This window comes from Gracilinanus agilis, chromosome 5 (assembly GCF_016433145.1).
Source record: "Gracilinanus agilis isolate LMUSP501 chromosome 5, AgileGrace, whole genome shotgun sequence".
In the NCBI taxonomy this organism is placed as follows: Eukaryota; Metazoa; Chordata; class Mammalia; order Didelphimorphia; family Didelphidae; genus Gracilinanus; species Gracilinanus agilis.
Genome location: NC_058134.1, coordinates 234,716,514 through 234,741,626, shown reverse-complemented (window position 1 = coordinate 234,741,626; position 25,113 = coordinate 234,716,514). Strand labels below are relative to the sequence as shown.

Here is a 25,113-nt window from a genome sequence, read left to right as displayed (position 1 = left end):
GGGCCTCTGGTCCTCTGAGTTTCTGGCCTTGGGTTAATTAGATTTCCCTGGATTAACTAGGGAATTGGAGCAAATTACCTACTGTGTTAGATTCTTATTTCCTTATTTCTTCTTCCTCTTCTCAATTGTAAATAAATATCCATAAAAGTCAATTTTAACTTAAGGTTATTCCTTAATTGGGGATTTTTCCCTTGATGACCAACCTTTTAATATATTCAACCAAAAAATCCCTTTTTCCCATTACAATATTCATCCTCTATTACCTGCCTCTTGCTTTTGTCTTCTGAACATCTTACAAACTCATGTTTTGGAGTGTGTAAACTGTACATTCACAGTGGTCTCATTAGACAATTCTTTTTTCTTTTTGCTCAGGATTTTCTTTTTGTGTCTTCAGGATTTCTTTCTTCAAAGTATTCCATCTCCTCCTAGGCTGACTTCCCCCTCGAGAATCTTAGTCTGTAGTATTTAACCTAACCTTTCTTTTAGGCCTTTGAAATCTGCCTTCCCAAAATCAAACAGAGGAGTTCTTGACCTCTTTTGAATCTTGCCCCCTTTGGCAGTCTAGGGATGCCTACAGACTTCCTGGAATAATGTTTTAAAGTAATGAAGGAGATGCCAAATTTTTGTTAGTTACTAGGAAAAATAAAGATGTCTTTTTAAAAAATTTTCTCATTTCCCCCCATTTTTAAGTTCCTTTAGGAACTTGGTGCCTAAGACCAGATTATATTAAAAGGAGGTCCAGGGACCCTGCACTAAGAATTCCTGATCTGTGTCAGACTATGCCTGAATTTTTTCTTCTTTGTTCCCAAATCCTCTAAAAGAACATGTCAAAAACAGAACTTGTATCATTTCTCCCTTGCCCACATGTGTTCCTAGTTTTCCTGGAATTTTTCAGTCGAAGACCCCACCACCCTTCCAGTCATCTGGATTCAAAGCCTCCCAGTCACCTAAGACTCCCCTCTCTTCCTCACTTCTAGGACATTGCCAAGATACGTCGATTCTGCCCCATCATGCATCTTGTGTTTGTTACCTTCTCCATATCTCATGACTAGTTTAGGCACTCAGAATCTCTGGTTTGAACACTTAGCAATTGCCTTCCTGTCTGGTCTTCTTCGCCTGTAACCTCTCCCTGTTCCAAACCATTTTCCATGTGACTACCAAAGAGTCTTCCTCCCTGACCACTTTCCTCTCCAGATGAAGGAGCTTCAGTGGCTTCCTACTGCCTCTATGATAAAACAAAATTGTCTCTGTCAAGCATGGAAAGCCCCACACAATGTGGCTCCAGATGACCTTTTTAGGCTCCTTAGGACTTTTCCTGCCAAGCACTCTCCATTCAACTCAGCTGCCATTTTTGCCCCCCTCTCTCTTTAGCTTTGCCCAGACAAATTCTCATGCCCACAGTGTGCCCTCCCCTTCTCATTTTTGCCTCTTCATAAAGAATCCCAGCTCAAGGATCATGAAGGTCTTTCCTGGTTCTTGAAGCTTCTAGGTTCCCCTGTTAGATCATATTTACGGGGTATTCATTTATTAAAACAAACTCTTACATTCTGTCTTAGAATTGATAAAAGAATTGCTTCCAAGGCAGAAGAGAGGTAAGGGCTAGATAATTGGGGTAAAGCAATTTGCCCAGGGTCACAAAGGAGGACCTACCTCCTATCTCTAAGCCTGACTCTATAACCACCGAGCCACCTAGCTTCCCCCTATGTTTTTATTTTTCACTTAATCTGTGTACATATTGTATACAGCTAGGTAGCACAGTGGATACCATGCTGAGCCTGGAGTCAGAAAGACCTGAATTCAAATCCAGCCTTAGTCACTTCCTAGTTATGTAACCCTGGAAAGTCGCTTCACTGTTGTCTGCCTCAGTTTACTGATCTGTAAAAGAATAATCTATTATTGTTGTAAGGATCAAATGTCATAATTATAAAGTACTTAGCACTATCCCTGGTGAGAGCTACATAAATGTTAGCTATTGTTATTTCCCTCAATAGAATGCAAGCTTCTTGAGGACAAGAAGAGTTTCATTTTTATCTTTGTATATTCTGTGCTCAACACAGTGCCTGGCACATAAAAGATGACTGACAAATGTTTGTTTGAGTTATCTTATGAACTGAACAAAATTTCACTGACTTCTTAATAGAATAAATGAATAATAAAATTTTAAAGCTGATGTTGTTCATATTAATAATAGCTAGCCTTTAATCACTTGTATATGTTATTTACTTTATGTATGTTATTTGAACCGCACAACAACTTTGGGAGGTAGAGTTTAACATTATCCTCATTTTACAGATGAGGAAACTGAGGCAGATGGAGGTGAAGGGACTTGCCCAGGGTTATGCAGCCAGGAAGTATCTGAGGCTAGTCTTAGGTCTTCCTGATTCTAGATTACTCTAGCCCCTGTGCCATTTAACCACTCCAGAACAGGTATTACACACCTGTCCAAGAGCCATTACAAACCAGGGAGGTACAACTTGGAGCCAGAGGAAGTACAACTGCTTGGCACTGATGAACAGTCAAAGAAAGAGTGGAAAAAGCACCTGTGCCAGGTTCATTTGGGTAGGGCCGAATCACTCCAGGACCCAAAGGTTCTGTTGGCCCAGCAGATGGCAGCAGGAACTCAGGCTGTTGGTGGACAGGTTTCTTTTTGCTGTGGAACCTGAGTGAGGGGAGAGATGACAAGGAGAGTCTGACCAAGACAGGAATGGGAGAAAGGCCATGGGCCAAGAGTGAGGGGAGCACTGGCTAGATCTTGGCTCTGCCATTTGGTCCCTGCATCCCCCTGGGCACCCATTTACCTCTCTAGGCCTCAGGATCTTTGGATGTAAAGTGAAAAGGTTGAATTGGATCACTTCCAAGTGCCCTTGAAGCCCTCGATCCTCTGTGTGGTGTCCATGGGGCAAGCCTCTCCCTCTCCTTCACTCTCTCCTCCCTCCCTCTCTGTCTCTGTCTCTCTTTCTCTTTCTCCTTGTCTTCTTTTGTCCTCTGTTCTCCTTCCCTCTCCTCTCCTCTTCTTCGTTTTCTCTTTTTCTCTCTGTCTCTGCCTGTCCCTCTCTCTCAGAGAGATCTCTGAGTATTTGACAGGAATAATCTAGATACTTGTTTCTTAACATCTTTAATAGACAGAAGGTAAGGATTAAAAAAATTATGCTAATCTATCCACACCGAAAAATAAATAGGAGAATGAAGAACTAATCTAGTGACCCTATCCAAAAGCAATGAAGTTGGTTAGTTTCATATATGTATTTAGAAAAGCCATGATAATTCTAGAACTCGATATTGTCTTTTCTAATTGCATATACCATCTGATGAATAATTTGTTCTAGAATTTTCATTAGGATCAATGTCAAATCTATTAGTCTAATAGTTTCTGGAATTGAACATACTTTTTTTGAAAATCAGAACCTCATGTTCCCATTCTTTGATGTTGCTTTCATTCGTGCCTAACTTTTTGCATTCCCAATTGGGGTTTTCTTGGCAGAGAAACTGGAATGGTTTTCCATTTCCTTCTCCAGCTCATTTTACAGATGAAGAAACTGAGGCCAGCGGGGTTAAGTGAATTGCCCAGGGTCACACAACTAGAGAATGTCTGAGGTCAGAATTGAACTCATGAATATGAGTCTTCCAGATTCTAAACCCAGCATTCTATGCACTATGATGCCATCTAGCAGCCACTTCTTATCTATAGTTTTTGAGATCTTCTCCCATTCTCAATGACTTCTTAAAGATTACTGACAGTTCTGAGATATAGCATCGCGAGTTTCTAAAATATGCTGGCTGACCTTTGAGGTCTTTCATCTTTGGGATTCACTGATTCTTTGAAATGTTTCGCCTCAGCCTAGAGAACGGAATTCATTTAAAGGAGCTAAGTGCTTTCTGAATATCTCCTCATCTGTTTGGCTCTTCAATTCCCTCTTTAACATGATTTTTCTGACTTTCTCTGTTTGAGATAATTTTCATTGATTGTATAGATGGAAGCAGAGGAGAAATTTCAGTCTTGATTTCTCTCTTCAATGCCTGCCCCAAGCAGTGGGCCTAACCCTTTCTTGTTCTTATTGCTTTGAGAATATTTTTTTAAATTCTTTTTTTCTTTTCCTTAGCTTGCTCTTTCTGGCCTTTTACGTCTCCCAATTCTATTCTCACCAGCCTTTTACCAGTATGTTATAATGTTGTCCTTGGCTAAATGCTTATTTGATGTTTTGTATGGATCCTTTAAAAAATCTAAGCTCTGTGGAGAGCTCCCTATTTAACTACATTCCTTTCGTTAGCTGTATTACCACCTTTCTTCCTCACTAGGGTCAGTTGGCATTGTATTGCCAAGATTTCTTTTGGAGCTAGGACTTCTCACCATTCATGAATTTAGGGGCTGTAGCCATGGCATAATACCTACCTATTCTCTGAAGACCTTGAAATCTACTTTCTTGGCAAGTTAAAAAACTTCAGCCTGCCCACTTTTGGTTTAGTCCAGGAATTCTTAACCTTTTTGAAATTTGTTTTCCAAAAATCTAATCTTCATAATTTTTAGGTATGTGTCACGGACCTCTTAGACAATCTATTGAAGCCATTGGACCGTTTCTCAGAATAATATTTTTAAATGCATAAACTAGAATATACAGTATTAAAAACAAATATTTTCAGTTATATTGAAATAGTTATCGGAATGTTAAAGAAAAAAAGACCAAAAAAAAGTTCATATACCCCAGGTTGAGAACCCCAAATTTAGTCTAATATGTAATCAGTGAATTGAGATCTAGGCCTAGAGCCAGAAAGTCTTGGCTTGAAATTTTGCATCAGATACTTTCTAGCTGTGTGGCCCTGGATAAGTCACTTGACCCCCATTGTCTAGCCTTTACCACTGTTCTGCCTTGGAACCAATGCACAGTATTGATTCTAAGATGGAAGGTAAGGGATGGTGGTCTCTTGCTCTAGTGATTTCTGACCCTTTTGTTTTCTCAAAAAGTTCTTGGGTTGGGCATAATTAAGAATACCATTTCCCTTTGAAATTTCCGGTATAACGTCTAAGATAGAGTGGTGGGTCTGGAGGCAGGAAGGTCTGTTTCAGACACTGACTAGTTTTGTGATTCTGTCACTTAACCCTCTCTTGACTTCAGTTTCCTTATCCTTAAAATGGGGTGGTGGTGGAGATGATAATAAGACTTATCTCACTGAATTGTTGTGTAGATCAAATCAGATAATATATTCAAAGCACCTTGTAACTCTTAAGAGTATTATATGAATGCCAGCTATTATTATTAACTACCTCCCAAGAGATGAAGTTATCAACAAAGCAGGCCAAGAATTTATCATTTGTCCTGCTTTTAGAAGATAGAAATTTATAGTCAATCTGAAGTGCTCCCTTTCTCTATCAGCCTGGTGCCAGCGTTATAATCCATTAGGAAGCGTCATGTATACTGTCCATCTGGCTGGGATGCAGGGGAAGGAAGGTCATCTATTCCATAATTGTGTCATTCTGGTTTTTCTCCTTCTAGAGTGACTAAAATTCTACTTCTGCCCATATTTGTGGATTTCTGCAGAGGTGTGTCCTTTTCTGAGTTGAGAACTCCTCTTCTTCTCCCATCAGTCTTCTTCTCCCATCAGTCTCCTTTGGATACATGGCATATTTCCGTCCTTCCACTGTCATCATCTAGCCATGAGTTCCATTCTTCTAAGTAGTGGCACTTCCTTGGCGGTCAGACTTTCCTTGGTTGACATTTCCTGTTTATTACCCAGAACCGTCATTCAGTGCCATAGAGATATTTGGAACAAAACATGCCGTTCTTTTCTGTTATTTTCTCCTGAGAATTGCAGAGCACCACCTCCATTTTATTTCCCCACAACCTTTCTGGGAGATGGGCCTGATGAATACCAGTTGCTGTACAGTGAATTGGGGTAGTTATGAATCCTGGAGACATGGAGGGAAGTCAGTGGGAATCTGGGGGTGAAATGGAGGGATCAGACCCAGGAATGAGCAAGATCTTGGTATTTATTAAGGGAGGTTGGACCAGATGGCTTCAGTGGACCCTTCTAGGTCGATGATCTTGTGACTTTATTTTTCCTTTGTTTCTAGTTGCAATGGCCACGCACTACCACAGAGAAGTTGTTGACTGAGATGTTTGATTGCGGATCGGCCCAGTTTTTGGCTATCTTGGAAGCCCTTTCTGAACCAAATAGGAAAGTGTTACAAACTGGTCACATTTCAGAGGAAATAGAAGTTCGTGAGGTCATCGCTGAGCTCTTCATGGCAGCAGGCGAGCTTTTATCAGGTAAAGACAGAGGGAAAATGAAATTTTGTGGAGCAGCTAGGTAGCACAGTGGATAGAATGCTAGGCTTGGAATCAGGAGGAACTGGGTTCAAATTTGGCCTCAGACAGTTCCCAGCTATATGATCCTGGGTAAGTCATTTACCTCTAATACCTAGTCCTTGCTGTTCTTTTGCCTTAAAATTGATACTAAAAATGGGAGGGAAGGGTTAAAAAAAAATAAGGTTTTGCTATTGAAAGTTTAGAGCTTCTGAAATGGTTCATTGTGTGGCACTACTAAAGGTCCACTCTCTATTGAGAATGGGCCATTAGTACCATCTCCTATTTCTGAGGTCTTGCCTTTGCATCCAAGATAAGCTAATGCTTTTTATTATTTCTTAAACAAGTGTTATAAAATGCAACTACAGGGGTCAGCTAGGTGGTCTGTGAATTGAGAGCTAGGTACAGAGACAGGAGGTCCTGGGTTCAAATCTGGCTTCAGATAGTTCCTAACTGTGTGACCCTGGGCAAGTCACCTAATTCCAATTGCTTAGCTCTTTCTTCTCTTTTGCCTTGGAGCCAATACACAGTATTGATTCTAAGACAGAAAGTAAGGGTTTAAAAAAATAATAATACAATTTGACCCTGTATTCTTGGTGTGCCAGCTTCATAGATTTTTTCCTAGAATTTCAAAAATATCTCATGGCTATCTTACTAAGAACTGGCCAAAGGAGGAAGGCATGCATGCTTCCTGTTCAACACATATTCATAAAGGAAAATCACAGGAAGAACAAAACGTTTGACTCTAAGTCATTCAAACTACTGTCCTCTCTCTTCTGAGAAACAGTTCATTCATCCTCTCGTTCATTTAACAAACTTTGCTTAACCACAGGAGAGTGTTGTAATAGGCACCGGGGAGATAAAGGATGGAAGTCAGCCACAGGCTGGATCCCTAAGGAACTTGAAAGTTGGGATACTGGGAAATGAGACCCAATGATGTGATGCAGTGTCACGTGATAAATTCATTTGGAAAGGGGCAAAATGTGCTGACTAAAGGGCTCAGAGCAGACCCTGTGAAGAGGAGGGGAATGCTTGCTGTGTGCCAGTTACTGTATTAAGAGTTTTTAAGATATTATCTGATTTGATCCTCCCAGGAACCTTGAGAGGTAGGTACTATTATTATCCTCATTGCACAGATGAGGAGACTGAGGCAGGCAGTGGTTAAGTGACTTACCAGGGTCATAAGCTAGTAAGTTTCTGAGATGAAATTTGAACTCAGGGCCTTCCTGATTTCCTGACAGTTCCAGCATTCCATCTAGTGGGCTACCTTGATGCCTCATGAAGAAGGCAGCATGGAATTTTAAGGAGGCTTAGGAATTCAACAAATGATGGAGAGGAGGGAGACCATTCTGAGCACAGGGAGGAAAGTCATAGAAACAGGAGTTTGCTGGGCTTTTTTGAGTGTCAGTTGGTGTCCAAGGACTTAGCAAGAGCTCACTGCATGCCAGCCACTGGATCAAGTGCGGAAACCCAAAGAAAGGTAAGAAACAGTCTCTGCCCTCAAGAAGCAGGCATTCTGATGGAGGAGACAGCACTGAAATCACTAGGTGCATGCGACGAAGGTTAGCAGGCGTATAAAGAGGGTGCCGAGTGGGTGAGGGCATGAGATAAGGTGGGAGGCTTCGAACATCAGGCAAAGAGAAATTTGAACCTGGCTCAGTAGGCGATAGGGGCCCCCTGAAGTTTGCTGAGCATAAAAGAGATGCTTCTTTCAGTGTCACAAAGGAGAGGTGGGTTGGAGGGACTGGTGGGAGGGTAGAGATGGACGGCAGAAGTGGGCTATCATAGTCCTGGGTGTTAATGAGAGCTTGTGCTATGGTGTGGTTGTGGGAACAGAGATTGGAAATTGCTCAGATATCAGGGATGAGGCAGAAGATGAGGGTTGAGACAGGGCAGGTGAGTGAAGTGGGCAAGTTGGTGCAAGGGTGCAGGGAGCCAAGACTCCCTCCCAGCACGTGTTCTATGGACAGCAAGCAGATGGGTCTTCTTTGCGTCCTAAGGATTGCCTGTTCCTTAGGCGCAGAGTAAATAGAAGGAAAAAAACCTACAGAAATCATTTGGGGAACGACAGTCACTTAAAGACACTTTATGTTTGTATGAAACAATCTCGTTATGGAACCACAGAATCCTAGTGCCAGAAGGAATCCTAGTTGTTACAACAGCAATAGAAAGAATAATAATGATAACAAGAGATGGATAGCACTTTAAGGTTGGCAAAGCACTTTGCAAGTATTATTATCTCATTTTATCCACCTAAGAACTTTGGGTAGTGAGTGTCATTATTATCCCCATTTTACAGACGAGAAGACTGAGAAAGACAGAGGTTAAGCGAATTCTCCAGGGATTAAATGTCTGATGTGGATTTGAAGCCAGGGCTTCCTAACTCTAGGCCCAGTGCTCTGTCTACTGCTTGATCTGGTATCGGATTCAAGCCCCTGATTGATAGAAGAATCTCCTTTGTTTCAACACAGCAAGTTACCATTCAAACTCTTTTTGAACATATATGAGAAAAGGAACTCACTACCTTATATGACAACCTTTTCCAGTTTGTTTTCTACACTGATTTATAATCATTACCCATATGGAGTTTTATCATTGTATTTAACTGTAAGGCTATTTTGGACTGTATTGAAAACCTGAATTTTCAAAGAATATTTAGAGTTGATTTCATTTCTTTCTTTTTCTTTTTCTAGATGTATGTACTGGCCATAGTCCCTGTGGGAAACCTAGTTTTTCCAAAAACATCTTCCTAAATTTTTCTCAAATGAAACTCTCCATCGATGGGAAACAAGGCGTTTCTATAGCTGCTGCAGTGAGGTTGATAAAATTAGCTTTCACCTTTGAGGAATGGCATCTCTTTAATGCTGCTGTTCCTCATTTTATCGGCTTTCTTCAGGTAATGTGCCCAGATCTCTTTTAAAACCCTTACCTTCCATTTTAGACTTACTACTGTGTATTCGTCCCAAGACAGAAGAGCGGTCAGTAAAGGCCAGGCAGTTGGGCTTAAGTGACTTGCCCAGGGTCACACAGCTAGAACGTGTCTGAGGCTAGATTTGAACCAGGACCTCCTATCTCCAGGCCAGGCGCTTTGTCCCCTGAGTCATAGCTCTGACCCCATACCTGGAACTCTTGCATTGTTATTTTATGTCATTGAGGTAAGGGTACTGAGCTGCTCACCAGTTTTATGGGTCCAATGTTTCTTAGGTTCAGAGTGACCCAGACTTGCAGAAAGCCAAGATGGATTTAATGCTTCTGGCTGCGATGGAGCCGCTAATTAATGTGAAGCGGAATAAAGGCTTGAACTATGCAGGTGAAGGAGGCAGCGGAACTACTGAAGGACCTCGAACCTCAGGGAAAAAAATTGTGTTTCAAGGTGAGTTTTTGTCAGAGCATGTAAGGGTTCTACCTCTCGGAACCAGGAAGACGGCCGTTCTCCTGCATTATTGTGAGAAATCGTAAATGACCAATATATAGAACGAATTGTTCTCTCCATCGATGAGCATTTACTATGGGCCAGGTCCTGGGCGGTGGGCACACGACCCCAAAAGGCCAAATAGCCCCTGCTCTCAAGGAGGTTACATTCTATTGGCTACGTCTGGAAGCACAGGCAGAATCAAGGTGTGCTTGTCATAGGGCTTGGGAGTGAGTTCCAAGAAGGGTGAGCTGAAATGCCCTGCCCACTCCTGGAAAAAGAGCCAAACCAAGCCATCGATTCTCCTATCAGTCAGTCAATAAGCACTTATTAATTGCCTCCTCATTCCATATTAAATGCCTTCTTCTGGTTCAAAGCACTGTGCTAAGTTCTGGGGCTGCAAAAAGAGATAAATTAGTTTTCCACGTCCCCTGAGAGCTCACAGTCTATGGGGGAGACAACATGGAGTAGCTATGTACAGACAAACTATAGACAGGATGAACTGGGCGTCTTCTTAGAGGGAAGGTACCGGGAAAGGTTTTTTACAGAAAGTGGGATTTTAGCTAGGACTCGAAAGAAGCCAGAGACAGACATAAAGCAGAAGAGAATTCCAGGAATGAGGGAGAGCCAGTGAGATTTCCTGAGGGATTTGTCACTTTGGAATGATACCCTAAACCAGTGATGGGCAAACTACGGCCAGCGGGCCAGATTTGGCCCCCTGAAATGTTCTATCTGGCTGAATGACATTCTTCCTAATCTGATGAATACAACGAGTAGGATACAATACAATGCAACTTGGAAAGACTTGCCTTAGAAACACTGACAGATGAGCATTTCCTTTCCTTTGGGCCCCCTCTGTAAAAAGTTTGCCCATCACTGCCCTAAACTCTTAGGGGTTCCTTCTTTATAGGGTCTTAAAGTTTAAAAGTGCTATACAAATGCTAGCTTTCCTCCTCTTTCTCTTGTCTTTCTTCTCATCTTCATTCTCCTCCTCTTCTCACTCTTCCTCCTCCTCTCCTTTATTCCCCTCCTTCTTCTCAGCATCTTTTCTTCCTCTTTCCCTGTCTCCATCCTCCCGCTTCCTTTTTTCTCTCTCCATCTTCTTCCATCTAGATGACTATGACCACTGATGCTTGTGGCTACCTGGCATTTCACTGATTAGCCACGAGATGCCAAAAATGATTGAACAGGCTCATAGGACGTTAGATCTGGAAAGGACCTTAGAGGTCTCAACCCCATGATTTTACAATGATGAAAGAATTGAAGCTATGGAACAAAAGGTATTTGCTGTCAGGATCAGAGGGAGGAAGCAAAAATCTTTGATTCTCTTCTTCCATCTGTGGAAGGCAAAGCGGTGCCCCGTCCTCTGCCACCATAGGGCCTGGCAGCTTCCGTGGCTATGGCTGCCTTGAACTGCTCTGAAGTTCATCTAGGGCCTGTTTGGGGACACACTCCTAGAAAGCGGTGTTGAATGAGCACAGTTGGGAGCAGACTTGGCTCTGCAGTCAGAGAGAGGACCTGTTTATTTAATCTGCTTCCCAAACTTCTTACCTGGTTGGCTTTAGGCAAGTTGCTTAAAACCTTTGAACTGGCCTCAGTTTCCCATTTGGAAATGTTATTTTTAAAATTGATGAAGGCTGATATTATGAGGAAAACTAATATTTTATTCAGGCCCATGTTGATAGAATAAAATCGACCACACGCCTGTAAAAAATCAAATTGCCGCCTCAGCCATTACCTTTCGTACCTTAGCCTGCTCCAGTAGCAAAGAGAAAGTTAAAAGCAACTTCCCAATATTTAAAGACGTGCTTTACCTTGAAGATGTCATCCAAAACAGGACACCCGCTGGACCATGGGAAATGTAGTTTCAAAGTCCCCCCATGTCCACAGGAAGTTTGTCGAATACTTTTAAATGGAACCCCCAGAAATTGTAAATAACACAGAAAGTTAGACTAGTTAGACTAGATGACCTCTGAGGTACTTTCCAATTTGAGACCTCGTGTAAACCGTGCTGCTCAGGATAGACTAGCACAGTATATTGCCCAAACTGGCCATTATGTAGTCTTACAGAATGTCTAACCCTAACCCGAACTATTCTCCACTTTTTATGGCAGGTTACATGTAAACAATTGCACATGAAATCAATTTTGTAAAATTCAATCCCCTTTTTAATTCCATAGTTAAAAGTGCAACTTTAAGGCAGCTTTTGTGAAAAGAGAGTCCTTTTGAAATGCCAGCCTCACTTCTACCCATTTTATCTCTAGATCTGGATTTCCTTGAATCCACTTTAATTTGAGTCCACTTGCATAGACCACTGCCATTAAGAATATTTTCTAGAAATGAGTTCATCATAGATACCGTATGTTCACTGCATTTTAGAGCTAAAATTAGGCATCAATCGAGGTCCTAGTTTTGTTTTCCTTTGACATTTTCTATTCATCATTTTGTAATTGGATACTGAGTTTTTGTTAATTTTTTCTCTTTCATGAATCAAGAAACTTTCGCATTAGCTGGAAGCTATTCTGATGATATTTTCCATTTGGCATCGATGCTATTTTCCTTCATTTGTTCATCTACTGAGGTAAAAAATGAATATTTCTGGCAGTTCTCTTAGGATGATGTAGGAGGCAAACATACATCTGATTCAAAAATTAAAGTGAAAATCATAGTCTTCCTTTTCTTTTAAAATACAAAATTATTCATTCACTACCTTATTTAGAAAAATGGAAAATAATAAATATCAAAATCCTGATTGATCATGATTTTCAATGTATTTTATTATAGAGGATAGCCCTCCATCCAAATTTTCCCTATAAAATGATCAGCATTAGTACTAATGATTTCTTCTTGGTATCTGCTAACTCCAGCTCTCTTTCTAAATGTCAGAGAAACTGTGCCAATCATTTTAGGAGTGAATGCTTAACTAATTTTGCTTCCAAAATACTGCCATTTTTTAAAGTTTGAGGGATTTAATTTTTTTTGTAAGCTGAAATTATTTAGAAATGGTCCTGTGTCTGAATATAAAATTTTCTGAGTGTTGTCTTCTTAGTTCATATTCCATTTCAATTACTTTAACGGGAATATTTGAATTGTTTTGTAATATAAAAATTTACTGCACCTAATATTGGTTAAATCAGTAGACTATAATTGGGGGTTTGGAAAAAATTTCCATTTTAATGAGATTTTTCTATTGTAACAGTATTTGTTTGCAGAAGGATTTGACCTGTGATAGCTTTTTAGCTTTTTGAAATCAGTTGTTTCTTTCCTTTCACAAAGAATTATGGTAATTACTATAATACAGAGTAAGGATAAGAAACAAAGCTTACAGGGACATGAGGTTTTCAAATGATTTTCCTTTCATCCCATGTTATTATTCCCCCTTGATCATTTTATAAGCAAACTCATAATATCTTGCAAACCATCTGCAGTAGTTCATGTATGCTAGTATTTGCTTTCCTCTTTTGGATTAAAGGAGTTACCTAACTTAAGTTAAGGAACTGACCCATATAACTGAGCCAAGAAACTTTTATTAAGCATCTAGGATATAGAATGGACCTCGCTAGCCATCTGAGAATTGATGTGGCACAACCTTGGGAATTATAAAGAACTTTGCTTCAAAATATATTAGTTGCAGGATTCTGGATAAGCTGATGAAGTTCTCTCAGCCTCAGTTTCTCCATTTGTGGAATGGGGACAATAATAGCATCTACCTCCCAGAGTTGCTGCGTAGATCAAATGAGAGAATGGATGCAAAGTGTCCTATAAACGGGAACTTTTATAGTTATCAGGCCCCAGTGAAACAAAGATGAGGCAAGAGAATGATTTTCTGTATCCTCTTGAAATAATCAACTATCTAAAATTTTTTTACATATTTTTAATTTTTTCAGTTACACATAGAAACAATTTTTGACAATTGTTTTTTGACATTTTAGAATTCAGATTTTCTCCCTCTCTCCCTTCTCCCTCCATCTCATTTCCCATCACCAGGGCAGTGAATAGGTTATACCCACACTTTCATGCAATACATATTTCCATATTGCTCATGTCATGATAGAAGTCACGTATCACGCATACAATTGAAATTTCATGAAGGAAATATAGTGGAAACTGGATCTGCATTCAGACCCCAACAGTTCCTTTTTTGACTGTGAATGGCATTTTCATCATGAGTCCCTTGTGGTTATCTTGAAAACTTACTTTGCTGATAATAATTTAGTCCTTTACCTTTTTTTTTTTTTTTTTTTAATTTCTTCTTCTGTCCCCGTCCTTCCTGTATCGCCCACTATCTCATTTGTTCTTTCCCATCCTTCTGGATTCTAAGAAAGAAATAAAAAAGGGAAAATCCTATTGAACTGAAGTCTTGGTCTCTTCTGTGCTGTTTATTGAAAACCATTTGGGATGGATCCATTTATTCCTTTCATTTAACATTCTTTTTTCAGAAAATTCGACCTGATGAAGAGATTGTGGTTGACCTGATAATGTTCCTGTGGCAGAAATGCAAAATGGGAATCCAGAGGATCTATTCGGCAAGAATGGACTATTTCAAGTTTGTCCAGAAAGTCAAAACTAACAAAGTATTTCTTTTTGTTTCTATTATGTTCTATGTAGTTATATTTTATTAAGCTTAGTCCAAGTGAAGAGTCACATCTCACAATATTTTGGGGGAGGGGTAATAATTCAATCATTATCATCAAGTATTTTAGTAAAGGCCAACTGTGTGCCAGGCAGAATGCTGAGCACTCGGAGAAAGACAAAAGATATTTCCCTACCTTCAAGGAACTCAAGTCTAAATAACTCCATTCATTTCACTGGTGAATCATTTTTTGAGTGCCTTCGATGTGTAGATGCTAGTTAAGGAATACGATGATAAAAATAAAACCATTCCTGCTCTCGGAGAGCTTAAATTTTATCTGGAAGGGGATGGAGAGAGATGGGATAAAAAGTTTATAGAATTTGGACGAGGAACATTCAGGAAGGAGAGAACGCTACCATCTAGGGCCCTGATGGCAAACCTATGACACACGTGTCAGCAATTACACATGAAGCCATTTTCGATGACATGCAGCTGCATACAGAGAAGTATGTTATTTAAACTATAAATATCACGGAATTATGGATTTTTTTCTCAAAGTGACACACCACCTGAGTTATGCTCGGTTTTTTGGCGAATTTTGACACACCAAGCTCAAAAGGTTGCCCATCACTGATCTAGGGTGAGGCTTCATGGAGAAGGAAGGGGGACACCTAAGTTGAACCTCGAAGGCAAAGATTCTGAAATGTCTTGATGTGGAGGGAGAACATTCTTGGAATGATTCATCCTAGGATCCTGGGTCCAGAGATGGAAGGGACTTTAGAAACCATCTAGTTTAAACCTCTCATTTTACCAATGAGGAAAGAAGGAGGTCAATAGAAATGATTTGTCTAAGGTCACACTGGCAGCAAGCAACAGATAACAGCGTTTCAGCTCAAGTCTTGAGTCCAGATCTCCTGCCCGTTTCAAAGATTCCCTTTGTCTTTCTCTAAGGAAGCAAGAGAAAGATGACCGAGTTCAGAGATCAGCCAGTTATCCATTTTGATGAACACTTCCAGTGTATGTTAAGACAATGTTTTACCCCCCAAAACCTTATCTTTTGTCTTAGAAATGATACCAAGTATCTGTTCTAAGGCAGAGGAGCAGTAAAGGCTAGGCATTTGGGGTTAGGTGGCTTGCCCAGGGTTATGCAGCTAGGAAGTACTTGAGGCCTCATAGGAACCCAGGACCAGACTGTTGATCTGGATCCACTGAGCCACCTACCTGCCCTGACAATGTAGCTCTAAACTTTGGTTTGCATGTCTCTCATCCTCATTTTTTGTTAGACGTTTTGAGTTTTCAAAGCATGAAAAAATATATTTCTTGGATCAAATCAATTGAGATAAATCCATAGAGGAGTTGTATAAGAGAGAACACAGAGAACAAAGTAGCAAAGTTCTGTTTTGTTTCCCCAGTAATACATGCAGATTATTGTCAAGAGAGAATTCAGGCAAGGGGAAAAGAATGGAAACAATTCTACCAAGCTGTAACACTCAGGAGATTGGGAGAAAACTATAATAACTAATTTTCTTATAAACTTGAAACCAGTTAAGGTTGGGAACATAAGGTTGCAGGGAGGCCAATTCATCATTAGCATACCTACGGTGATGATGGGGGAATCTCTCCAATACTTTCTGTTCCATCCTGGGTCTTCCAAGCAAAAAAATTCATCCTAGTCTTCTTCTCCTTTGTGTGCTGCAGAATAAGCCAGTCTGCAGCCAAGAGGTCCTGTTCCTCAACCGCTCCACCTTGTCCCAGAGAAACCTCGTTGTTGTTTAGACTCTGTTTCTGGCTGCACCTCTCTCAGCTCTTGCTCTCGGCAACTCAGTGAGACTATACATTCTTGAGAATGGGCCAATATTCATTGGCAGAGGGAATTTCTTGAGAGTTCCCTATGCCAGTGAAACCATGGAGGCCAATCCCTGTCTCCATTTGTGTGCTTCTATGTGAAGAACAGAAACAAAACCCACGCTGCACTAACCTGATTTATTCATTTATTTATTTATTTTGGTTCTCTGGCTTCTTTCCTTAGTGGATGCAGCTGCTTTGGCAGATAAATGAAATGATTAGTACTTGTCAACCAGAAGACCTCAACCCTGTGTTTGTAGCTGAAGTTGCATTACGACTAAGTGAAATACTGGAGATTTTAGGAAAGCCAGAAAAAAAAAGCCTTGGTAAAGTTTTATTTTTATTTACTTATTCATTCATTTATTTATTTTATTCACAAAAATTTAAAATATTGATATAAAATTTATATATTTATATTCATATAAATTTATATAAAAACTTTAAAAAATTATATAAAAACTCATAAAATGCTTCACCATTTATTTATTTATTTGTTAAATGAGATAATTGAAAGATTATTTGGACAAATGAGCATGTGAGTGAGACCAAGGCCTTCCTGTCACTTGATGGTACCATATCTTTGGAATCCAGCCTCCTACTTACAGAGTGGGGTGATCCTGAGCAAGCCTTACTCCGCTTTAGTTTCTTAATAAAATGGAGATGACAATTGAGTTGTTGTGCGGATCAAAGGAGATGATGTATGTAAAATGTGTTGCATAAACAATAGCTATCATCTTAGGAATAGCTAGGTGCTAAAATTGCAAAACCAAGTTATAAGGCAAAAACAAAAGTTAAACCAATATCATATCATTTTGAAATTGGTAATAATGAATAAACACACGAAAGGGCTGAAGTTGTATCTTTGCTTAGCCAGTTTTTTATTTAAAAAAATAGTGGAAATGCATAACATCAACAATATATTACAAGGAAATTATTTAAAATACTTTAGAAAATGAACTTCATAAGAATCCACAAGTGTTAGAATTACACGCTATTTATTACTCCTTTGAAAAACAAACACACAATTTGTGAGCCTTCCTATCCATATGCCCTTCTCTTCACTTCCTCTAAAGCAGTGATTCCCAAAGTGGGCGCTACCGCCCCCTGGTGGGTGCTGCAGTGATCCAGGGCAGTGGTGATGGCCACACTTTTTGTATTACATTCTATTCTGAGTTCAATAAAGAGTTTCATAATTTCCAGGGGGCGCTAAGTAATATTTTTCCTGGAAAGGGGGCAGTAGGCCAAAAAAGTTTGGGAACCACTGCTCTAAAGCTTTTCTCTCTCCCTTTTTCCCTCCCCAAGAGACACCAAGCTGTCCCAATCTAGTCAATTAATATAGGAAGCAGATCTTAAAGGAAGGGAATATGATCATCAGGAGTGGAGGTGAGGAGGAGGAGGTGGAGCAGGGAAACATTTGCCTGAATCTTAGAGTGTGTGAAACATACGTAAAAGTCATACTAAAGTCAGGCTGTGAATGATTTTAAATGCTAAATAGAAATCTGTATGTTATACTAAGGGAGGCCACGGAGCTTTTTTTTTTTTTTTTTTTTCCCCCAAGGCTCACATTTCAATTAATTTGACCTCAGGCAATTCATTTGTTTTTAAACTATAATCTCCTTTTATTTTATATATATATTTTCATGTTGCTGCAAGTTCCCAATTACTGCTCATCAACAGAACTCTCCATACAGCAAAGTTATGCAAAATAAATGAACACGTTGACCAAGGCTGACAGCTGATGCTTCATTCTGTACCTAGAGTTCGACACCTTTCTCATGAGAAGTGGGAGGATGCTTTACTATGGGAATCCTTGGTTGATCATTGGGTTGCTCTGAAGCCTGAAGTGTCTCGCTTTTCTTTTCCTTTATTCTTAGAGTTACAGAAATGATTCTCCTGCTCCTACTTTTTATTCCATGCCAATTCATGCAAGTCTTTCTGAATTTCTCTGACTTCTTTAAATTGAGCATTTCTTGAGTCATCTTATTCATCAATATCTCCGAATTTGCTCAGCCATTGCGCAGTTATTTAGCACCCATATTCCTTCCATTTCTTAGCTGCTCTCATTATTTTTGTGTCTTCAGAGCCTTTTCCTCTGGCTTTGGTCTCTCAGTAGTATCACTAAATTGAAAAGTATGTATTGTTTAGTGAATTTTCTAGCATAATTCCAAATGGGTTTCCAGACCAGTTGGACCAGTTCACAGCATCATCAACAGTACAGTAGTACGGCTGTCTTTCTTCAGGCCTTCCATCATTTAAAATGTTTACCTTTTGTTTTCTTTGCCAATCTAAGATCTATAAGGTGAAGCCCCAGTTATTTTAGTTTCCATTCCTCTTATTAATGATTTTTGGAGTCTTGTTTCCTAAGATTGTTGATAGCCTGTATTTCTTTTTTTGAAAGCTTTTTGTCTGTAACCTTTGACTGCTTTTTTCTTTGGAAAAAAGCTCCTGTCTTTATCCATTTGTATCAAACCATTTCTTAAAAGTACACATCTAAATACTTGTTAGCCATTTTTTACCCCTGCCTTTCTCACCCAGTTGCCTCAGGAATATTGTCCTCTTCTCTCTGCTTCTTTCTCTTTTTTCTCATTCTATCTCCCTTACCCTCCCCATCTCTTTGTCTCTTTGTTCTTTTTGTGAACGAAATGATACCCTTCTCCTCCCCAGACATGAGAAATAGAACGGTGGTTGTGACATATTTCTAATGAGAAAAAAGAAATTCCCACATTTTAATGAAATTAGACATAAAGTAATACTTCTGTCAACCCCAAAGATGCTTGAAAATGTACAAAATTCCTCTTCAGAATTTTTACGAGTTGTCATCTATTATCCTGTGCTTCTCATATTCAACTTACTTTTCTTCAAGTGCTAAGATTTGAATTTCCTATTTATTTCCTATTCATTTTTTCTCCTGCTTTGTTTAATTGCTAGTTTTACAACAGAATATTTTATTTCAATTATTTTTCATGGGAAGTATACAGTATTTTAGCAACATGGATTTAAACATGGATTTAAAAAAATGTGTTATATTCCAAAGGGCCAAAATGCAAATGTGCCTTGCATGTAGCAGATCTTGAACAATAATAATAATAATAATTCACATTTATATCAGTTTTACAATTAATAAAAATACTTCTCTTTCAACTGCCTCATGAGGCAGAGTAAATATTATTTATAGATGAGGAAACAGAGGCTTAGAAGTCAAATGACTTGCTTAGGATTATATGACAAGTGGTACAGCTGACACTGGAAACCAGATTTTATGGTTACAAAAATGTATTTCTGATACTGAATTAAAATAGTTGCCGTTTAACATTTATAAAGTGATATCGTCCTGTCTTTTCAGAAGTGCCTTTTCCTTCACTTAGATGCATGTATCCTGCCATGTTTGTTAAATCTAGTTCAAGATGACAAATATTTATTTAGGATTTGTTATGTCCATGGTAATGTACTTGAGTCTTGAGGTGGATTAAAAGACAAGACACGGTTAGGTGGCTTTTGATCTGGAAAGGGAAAGAACGACATGTTCAGATCAGTACTTTGAACATCACGTATATGCAGTAAAGACTAGTTTAAATTATATTGGTTATCATTTGTCAGAAGCAAAGGACCATTTTAAAATCTTGTATTTTGAGTGATCTGTGAGTTCACTGATGTTATAATTCTACTAATATAGAATTAATCCATGGATTTTAACCTCATCCTATGAAGTTCTTGATTGGGGCCTCCTGCAGAGAATCTACCCAACATGTTGGAGGCCTTTTAACACTTCATGGGTGTTAGTGTGACATTTAGTCTGCTTTTTTCTAATCCTATATTTTCTTGATATGATTCATTTCATTTGACTTGCCCTATATTCACCATTGGTAATATACTACAGGCAAACTATACCCAGTATTCATTTTTCCATTGTGCTTTGGGCCATCTTTAAAAATTTTATGGAGATTTAGAATTCTCAGCCATGTAATATCATCAGAGTTTTCGTCCTTAAATATATAGATTTTGTATTATATATTTTCTTTGCAAGTGTGTATGCATAAATGTATAAGATATATGCACATGTCTTTATACATGTCCTTCTTGCATCAGACTCTTCATGACCTCTAGGTCATTTGACAGATGAGAAATTGAGGCAAACAGGGTCAAATGACTTGCTCAGGGTCAGGTGAGGCCAGATTTGAGCTTGGGTAGATGAGTCTTCCAGACTTCAGACCCAACACTCTGCCCATGTGTATTTATGTGCATATATGTACATATGAGAGAGAGAATGAGACACACAGAGAGATTTTGGAGTGTGAAAGAATAGCTTTGATCATCGACAATGATGCATAAATTCCATATGAAATTTGCCCTCTCGGCTCATTGTTCATCTGAAATGGATTAACTCACTGTATTGCATATTTGGCTGTTTGTCGTAATCTAGGTACTATACATTCTTGTAATTGAACATTATTAAAAATGGACCGAGTTTGTTTTCTCATTCATTGGTATAGGAAATTTGTTATCTGTTATCAACAGTAAGGAGCAGAACTAGCAGCAGAACCTTAATTCTAAACACATCACCCTTTCCTCTACCCCAAACCACCTCCTAGAGCCCAAGGGAATGCTTGACCCGAGCAGTAATTACTAATTGCCAGGACAGACGTATGCAGATCCTGATGGGTTGCCGAAATTTTAAGTCTCTGAAAATCAAAAAAGATCGTAATGAAACTCTTCATACTATTATCTTGCATTTGTTGAGTTTACTGTTTTGTAGAGCTAAAACCATGAGACTAAAGATCATAGATTGAGAGATAGAAGGGACCTCAAAGTCCATTTAGTACAACCATTTTACCAAAGTGGAAACTGAGGTTCAGGAGTAACTTGCCCAGCGACACACAGGTAGGAAGTCCCAGAAGTAGGATTGGAAGCCAGGTCTTCTGAGTCAATTCTCTTTTTCCTATAACATACAAATTGCTTACATTTTGTTGATAGAATGGAAGTTACGTATTATAAGACACTTGCTATTGGTTTACATGTAAAAAATGAGTTTGTTTGGAGGATGTCCTGGGGTTGTTAGCCAAATGCTGTAGAGAAAACCACTTCATTTCAATTTAGCAAAATATTGTTGAGTGATTGCCCTATGTGTAGAGGGAGTACCGAGTTAAAAAGACTGCAGAATCTGACATAGTCCCGGTCCTCAAGGAGCCTACATTTTAGGAACGTTAAGTTCACAAATGATGACAAAATAGTGTTAAAGGATTCAGGAGAGACACAAAGGGTCCTTCCAGTGAGTAGAAGGGGGAAGAAGAGAAAGGGAATAAACATTTATTAAGTGCCTACTATATGCCACATATTGGGTTAAGCACTCTATGAATGTCTCATTTGATCCCCACAACAACTCTCCAAGATAAGTGCTTTTATTATCCTCATTTTTCAGATGAAGAATCTGAAGCAAATGTATAGTGACATACCCAAGGTCACACAGCTAGCAAGGAATTGTCTGAGGCCAGATCTGAACCTCAGGTCTTCTTGACTCCAGACCCAGCACTCTATTCCCTGTACCACCTACAATGGAGGGGATCTTCTGAGAGCTAGGAGCGGGGGAGATCAATGAAAATTTCACTGAACACATGGGAGTTGAATTGGGCAGGATTTTAACTGGTAGAACATGGTTGGTGGAAATGAGATGAGCAAATGTGAGGAGCAAGAAAATATATGATGTTCTTGGAATGATGGAGTGATGAGAGCATAGACTAGGCCACTAGGAGGAGAACAGTTTTAGATAAAGCTGGATTGAGTTTAGGCTAATCAGATTAAGTTGGAATAAAGCCACTGGCACTGAGTTTCCATTTTCCGTTTTTTCCTCTAAAGGCAGCACAAGCAGAACAACTGTAGAATTCCAGCAAGTTCCTGACATTTTCCCACTATTTAAGGTATGATTTCTAGTCATGGTTCTAACATTTGAGAATACATGCAGAAAACTAAGGGTTTGGGGGTATTATTGTACAATGCCAACCTTTTCAGTTAAAGGTTAATTATGGAAAATTAAAAAAAAGTTTTTGTGAATTTATAATGTCAAAATTGATAGGGTTCCAAAAGGATGTTTATCTACTCTGATTTTTTTTTTTTTTTTAGAAAAGGTAATCCATTATTTTAAAACTGTTGTTATCCTGGTCCTTATCTTTCTGTCATTTTGTCTATATAGAGAACTCTTTTTTTAAACCTTTACCTTCTGTCTTAGTTTCATTTCCCTCCCTCCCTCCCTCCTCCCTCCCTTCCTTCCTTTCTTCTTTCCTTCCTTCCTTCCTTCCTTCCTTTCTTCCTTCCTTCCTTCCTTTCTTCCTTCCTTCCTTCCTTCCTTCCTTCCCACTGCTAGAAAGTGTCTGAGGCACATTTGAACCCAGGGCCTCCTGAGTCCACTCCTTGCCCTCTATGTGCTACCTAGCTGTCCCTGGTGAGTGAACTCCTTTTACCAATGCATATCACCACTTGCATGGAGAGGTTCAGCAATTTGTCCAGGGTGATGTAATCAGAGGTGAGATTTGAATCATGTCTTGCCTGTGACAGTGATCTCATTTCCACTAGGCTATGTTGCCTCTTTCATGTCTTTAAAAGAAATCAAGTGAAATCTCCTAATGATTTCGTATATCCTATGATTCTGTATTTCTTATAATTTTCTCAACATTGCCTTTTCTATAGATAGAGTTACAGTTAGTGTTTTGGGACTAGAACTAAATACTTCCCGGATTGAATATAATGCATGCACCCAACTACTTGATGCTAATGAAAACCATGTTACATTTATCGGCTTAGATCTAGAGGAAGTCAGTGATATTTTTAAAGTCATTATAATGGTTGGGTAGAAGTGATCAGTTAGATTATTCAGGGCAATTATAGTTTTTCCTTCATTGGATTCAAGAACTGAGATTTAGCACAGGGATTAGTTGATTTAAAATGGATACAGGACTCTGGGATTGCTGTAAATCTATCAAAATATCATTAATTGAGCATTATTAAAATGGGTTAGGTTTCTTTTCTTCATCGATATAGGAAACTTCTTAGCTATGAATAATTATTGGCATATATATAAGGTTTAATTTTTCTCCTTTTAAAAAAATTACTTGCCAGTCTCTCTTTAGTAAATGCACTTGCTGAATAAGTTAGTTTATTGCCATAATATTTACTTTATTACTTAATGATAGTACTTTCCTTTATTGTTTAAGAATAGTTAATAACAGTTACTTTCTCTATTGCTGTGCATTCTTTTATCCATAAATATAGCCCTAAAATGTATATAGATTGTCATGGTTAAAATGCTCTAGGTGTGGGGGCAGCTGGGTAGCTCAGTGGATCGAGAGCCAGACCTAGAGACAGGAGGTCCTAGGTTCAAATCCGGCCTCAGACGCTTCCTAGCTGTGTGACCCTGGGCAAGTCACTTGACCCCCATTGCCTATCCTTACCACTCTTTTTTCTGCCTTGAAACCAATACACAGTATTGACTCCAAGATGGAAGGTAAGGTTTTTTTTTTTTTTTCAATGCTCTAGGCCAGTGGTTCCCAAACTTTTTCCCCCTTTCCAGAAAAAATATTACTTAGCACCCCTGGAAATTAATTTTTAAAAAATTTTAATAGCAATTAATAGGAAAGATAAATGCATCTGTGGCCATCACTGTTTCCCTGGATCACTGCAGCACCCACCAGGGGGCGGTGGTGCCCACTTTGGGAATCACTACTCTAGGCCCTGGTGTCATTCCCTACAGCCTGAGTGTTGACTTAAGGAAATCACAAATTAACATCTCTATTATATTATGTTATTTAATTATATATTTTTATTTAGTTAAATATTTCCCAATTACATTTCTTTTAAAAAAATTTAATTTATTTTAGTACTTTTATCACATTATTTTTCATTTTTTTTTTTACAATATTTTTCCATGGTTCCATGATTCATGTTTCCCAAATTACATTTCAATTTGATTCTGGCTGTACTTAGACTACTAACCATGAGATTGACTCTCCTGTTCTAGGGGAACTGGGAATTCTAAGTAGTCCTGCTTATTATATGCCCTGTCTTCCTGAGTTCAAATCTGGCCTCAGAGACTTACTAGTCATAGGGCTCTGGGCAAGTCACTTCACCCTATTTCCTCTAGTTTCTGCATCTTGAAAATGAGCTGGAGAAGGAAATGGCAACCCATTCTAATATCTTTTTCAAGAAAACCCCAAATAAGGCCATGAAGAGGCAGACATAACTGAAAAGACTAAATAGCAACAACAACAACAAAATTACATCTGAGTTTTCCTATGTAGAAGCCCTTTGGGAGCTACGTCCTTCTGCAACTCCCAGAGGTCAATTCTGGCCTTTGATTGCAAGAGTACTTCATGAGCCTGCACTGCTAAGATCATAGTGTTCTCTGGTGAGCTCCCACTGGTGAATTTTCTTTTAATAGTCAGTCAGTAGACACAGTCACTTGGGTCACTGCAAAAGCATTTATTAAGATGGCATAGTAAAGATAGCTACCAAATGTTCTTCCCACAAAACCGGGGTACATTCTCCCACAAACGCAGAATCAGTGGGAAGAGTGAGTATAAACCTAGACTATCGTAGTAATAAGGCACATGGATTAGAGATAACTTGAAGGCAAGGCAGTTCTCATCTTGGGGTTTTTAGGACCCCATGTTCTTTCTGTTCTTGGGGTGTCCTCCTGGAGCTTCACCCCCACACCCACCCACCCACGCACACACCCACACATATCTGTTGAACAGGAAGCTCAGGTGGCCTCCCTTTACCTGCGTTTCTCTCTAGCTTGGTGATGGCAAACCTATGACACGTGTGTCAGCACTGACACACATAGCCATTTTCGATGACACGCAGCCACATACAGAGAAGTCTGGGGCCGCATGCCGAGGATAAAACATTTGCTGTAGTGTAGTGTAGACACTCTGTGTCCTATAGATGACAATTCTACCTATATTAATTTACCTATTTTGGTTTATTAAGTACAGTTA

General features: G+C 39.2%; 1 protein-coding gene across 1 annotated transcript in view; it reads left to right on the top strand.

Moving 5' to 3' along the window:
• CFAP54 (cilia and flagella associated protein 54) overlaps window positions 1-25,113 on the top strand; it is a 376,749-nt gene that overhangs the window by 36,471 nt on the left and 315,165 nt on the right. Inside the window, exons 9-15 of the mRNA XM_044679160.1 lie at window positions 6,068-6,263; window positions 8,993-9,195; window positions 9,504-9,672; window positions 12,207-12,292; window positions 14,151-14,285; window positions 16,314-16,455; window positions 21,980-22,041. Of these exons, the coding sequence (XP_044535095.1) occupies window positions 6,068-6,263; window positions 8,993-9,195; window positions 9,504-9,672; window positions 12,207-12,292; window positions 14,151-14,285; window positions 16,314-16,455; window positions 21,980-22,041 (993 nt within the window). The remainder of the gene's footprint in view (window positions 1-6,067; window positions 6,264-8,992; window positions 9,196-9,503; window positions 9,673-12,206; window positions 12,293-14,150; window positions 14,286-16,313; window positions 16,456-21,979; window positions 22,042-25,113) is intronic.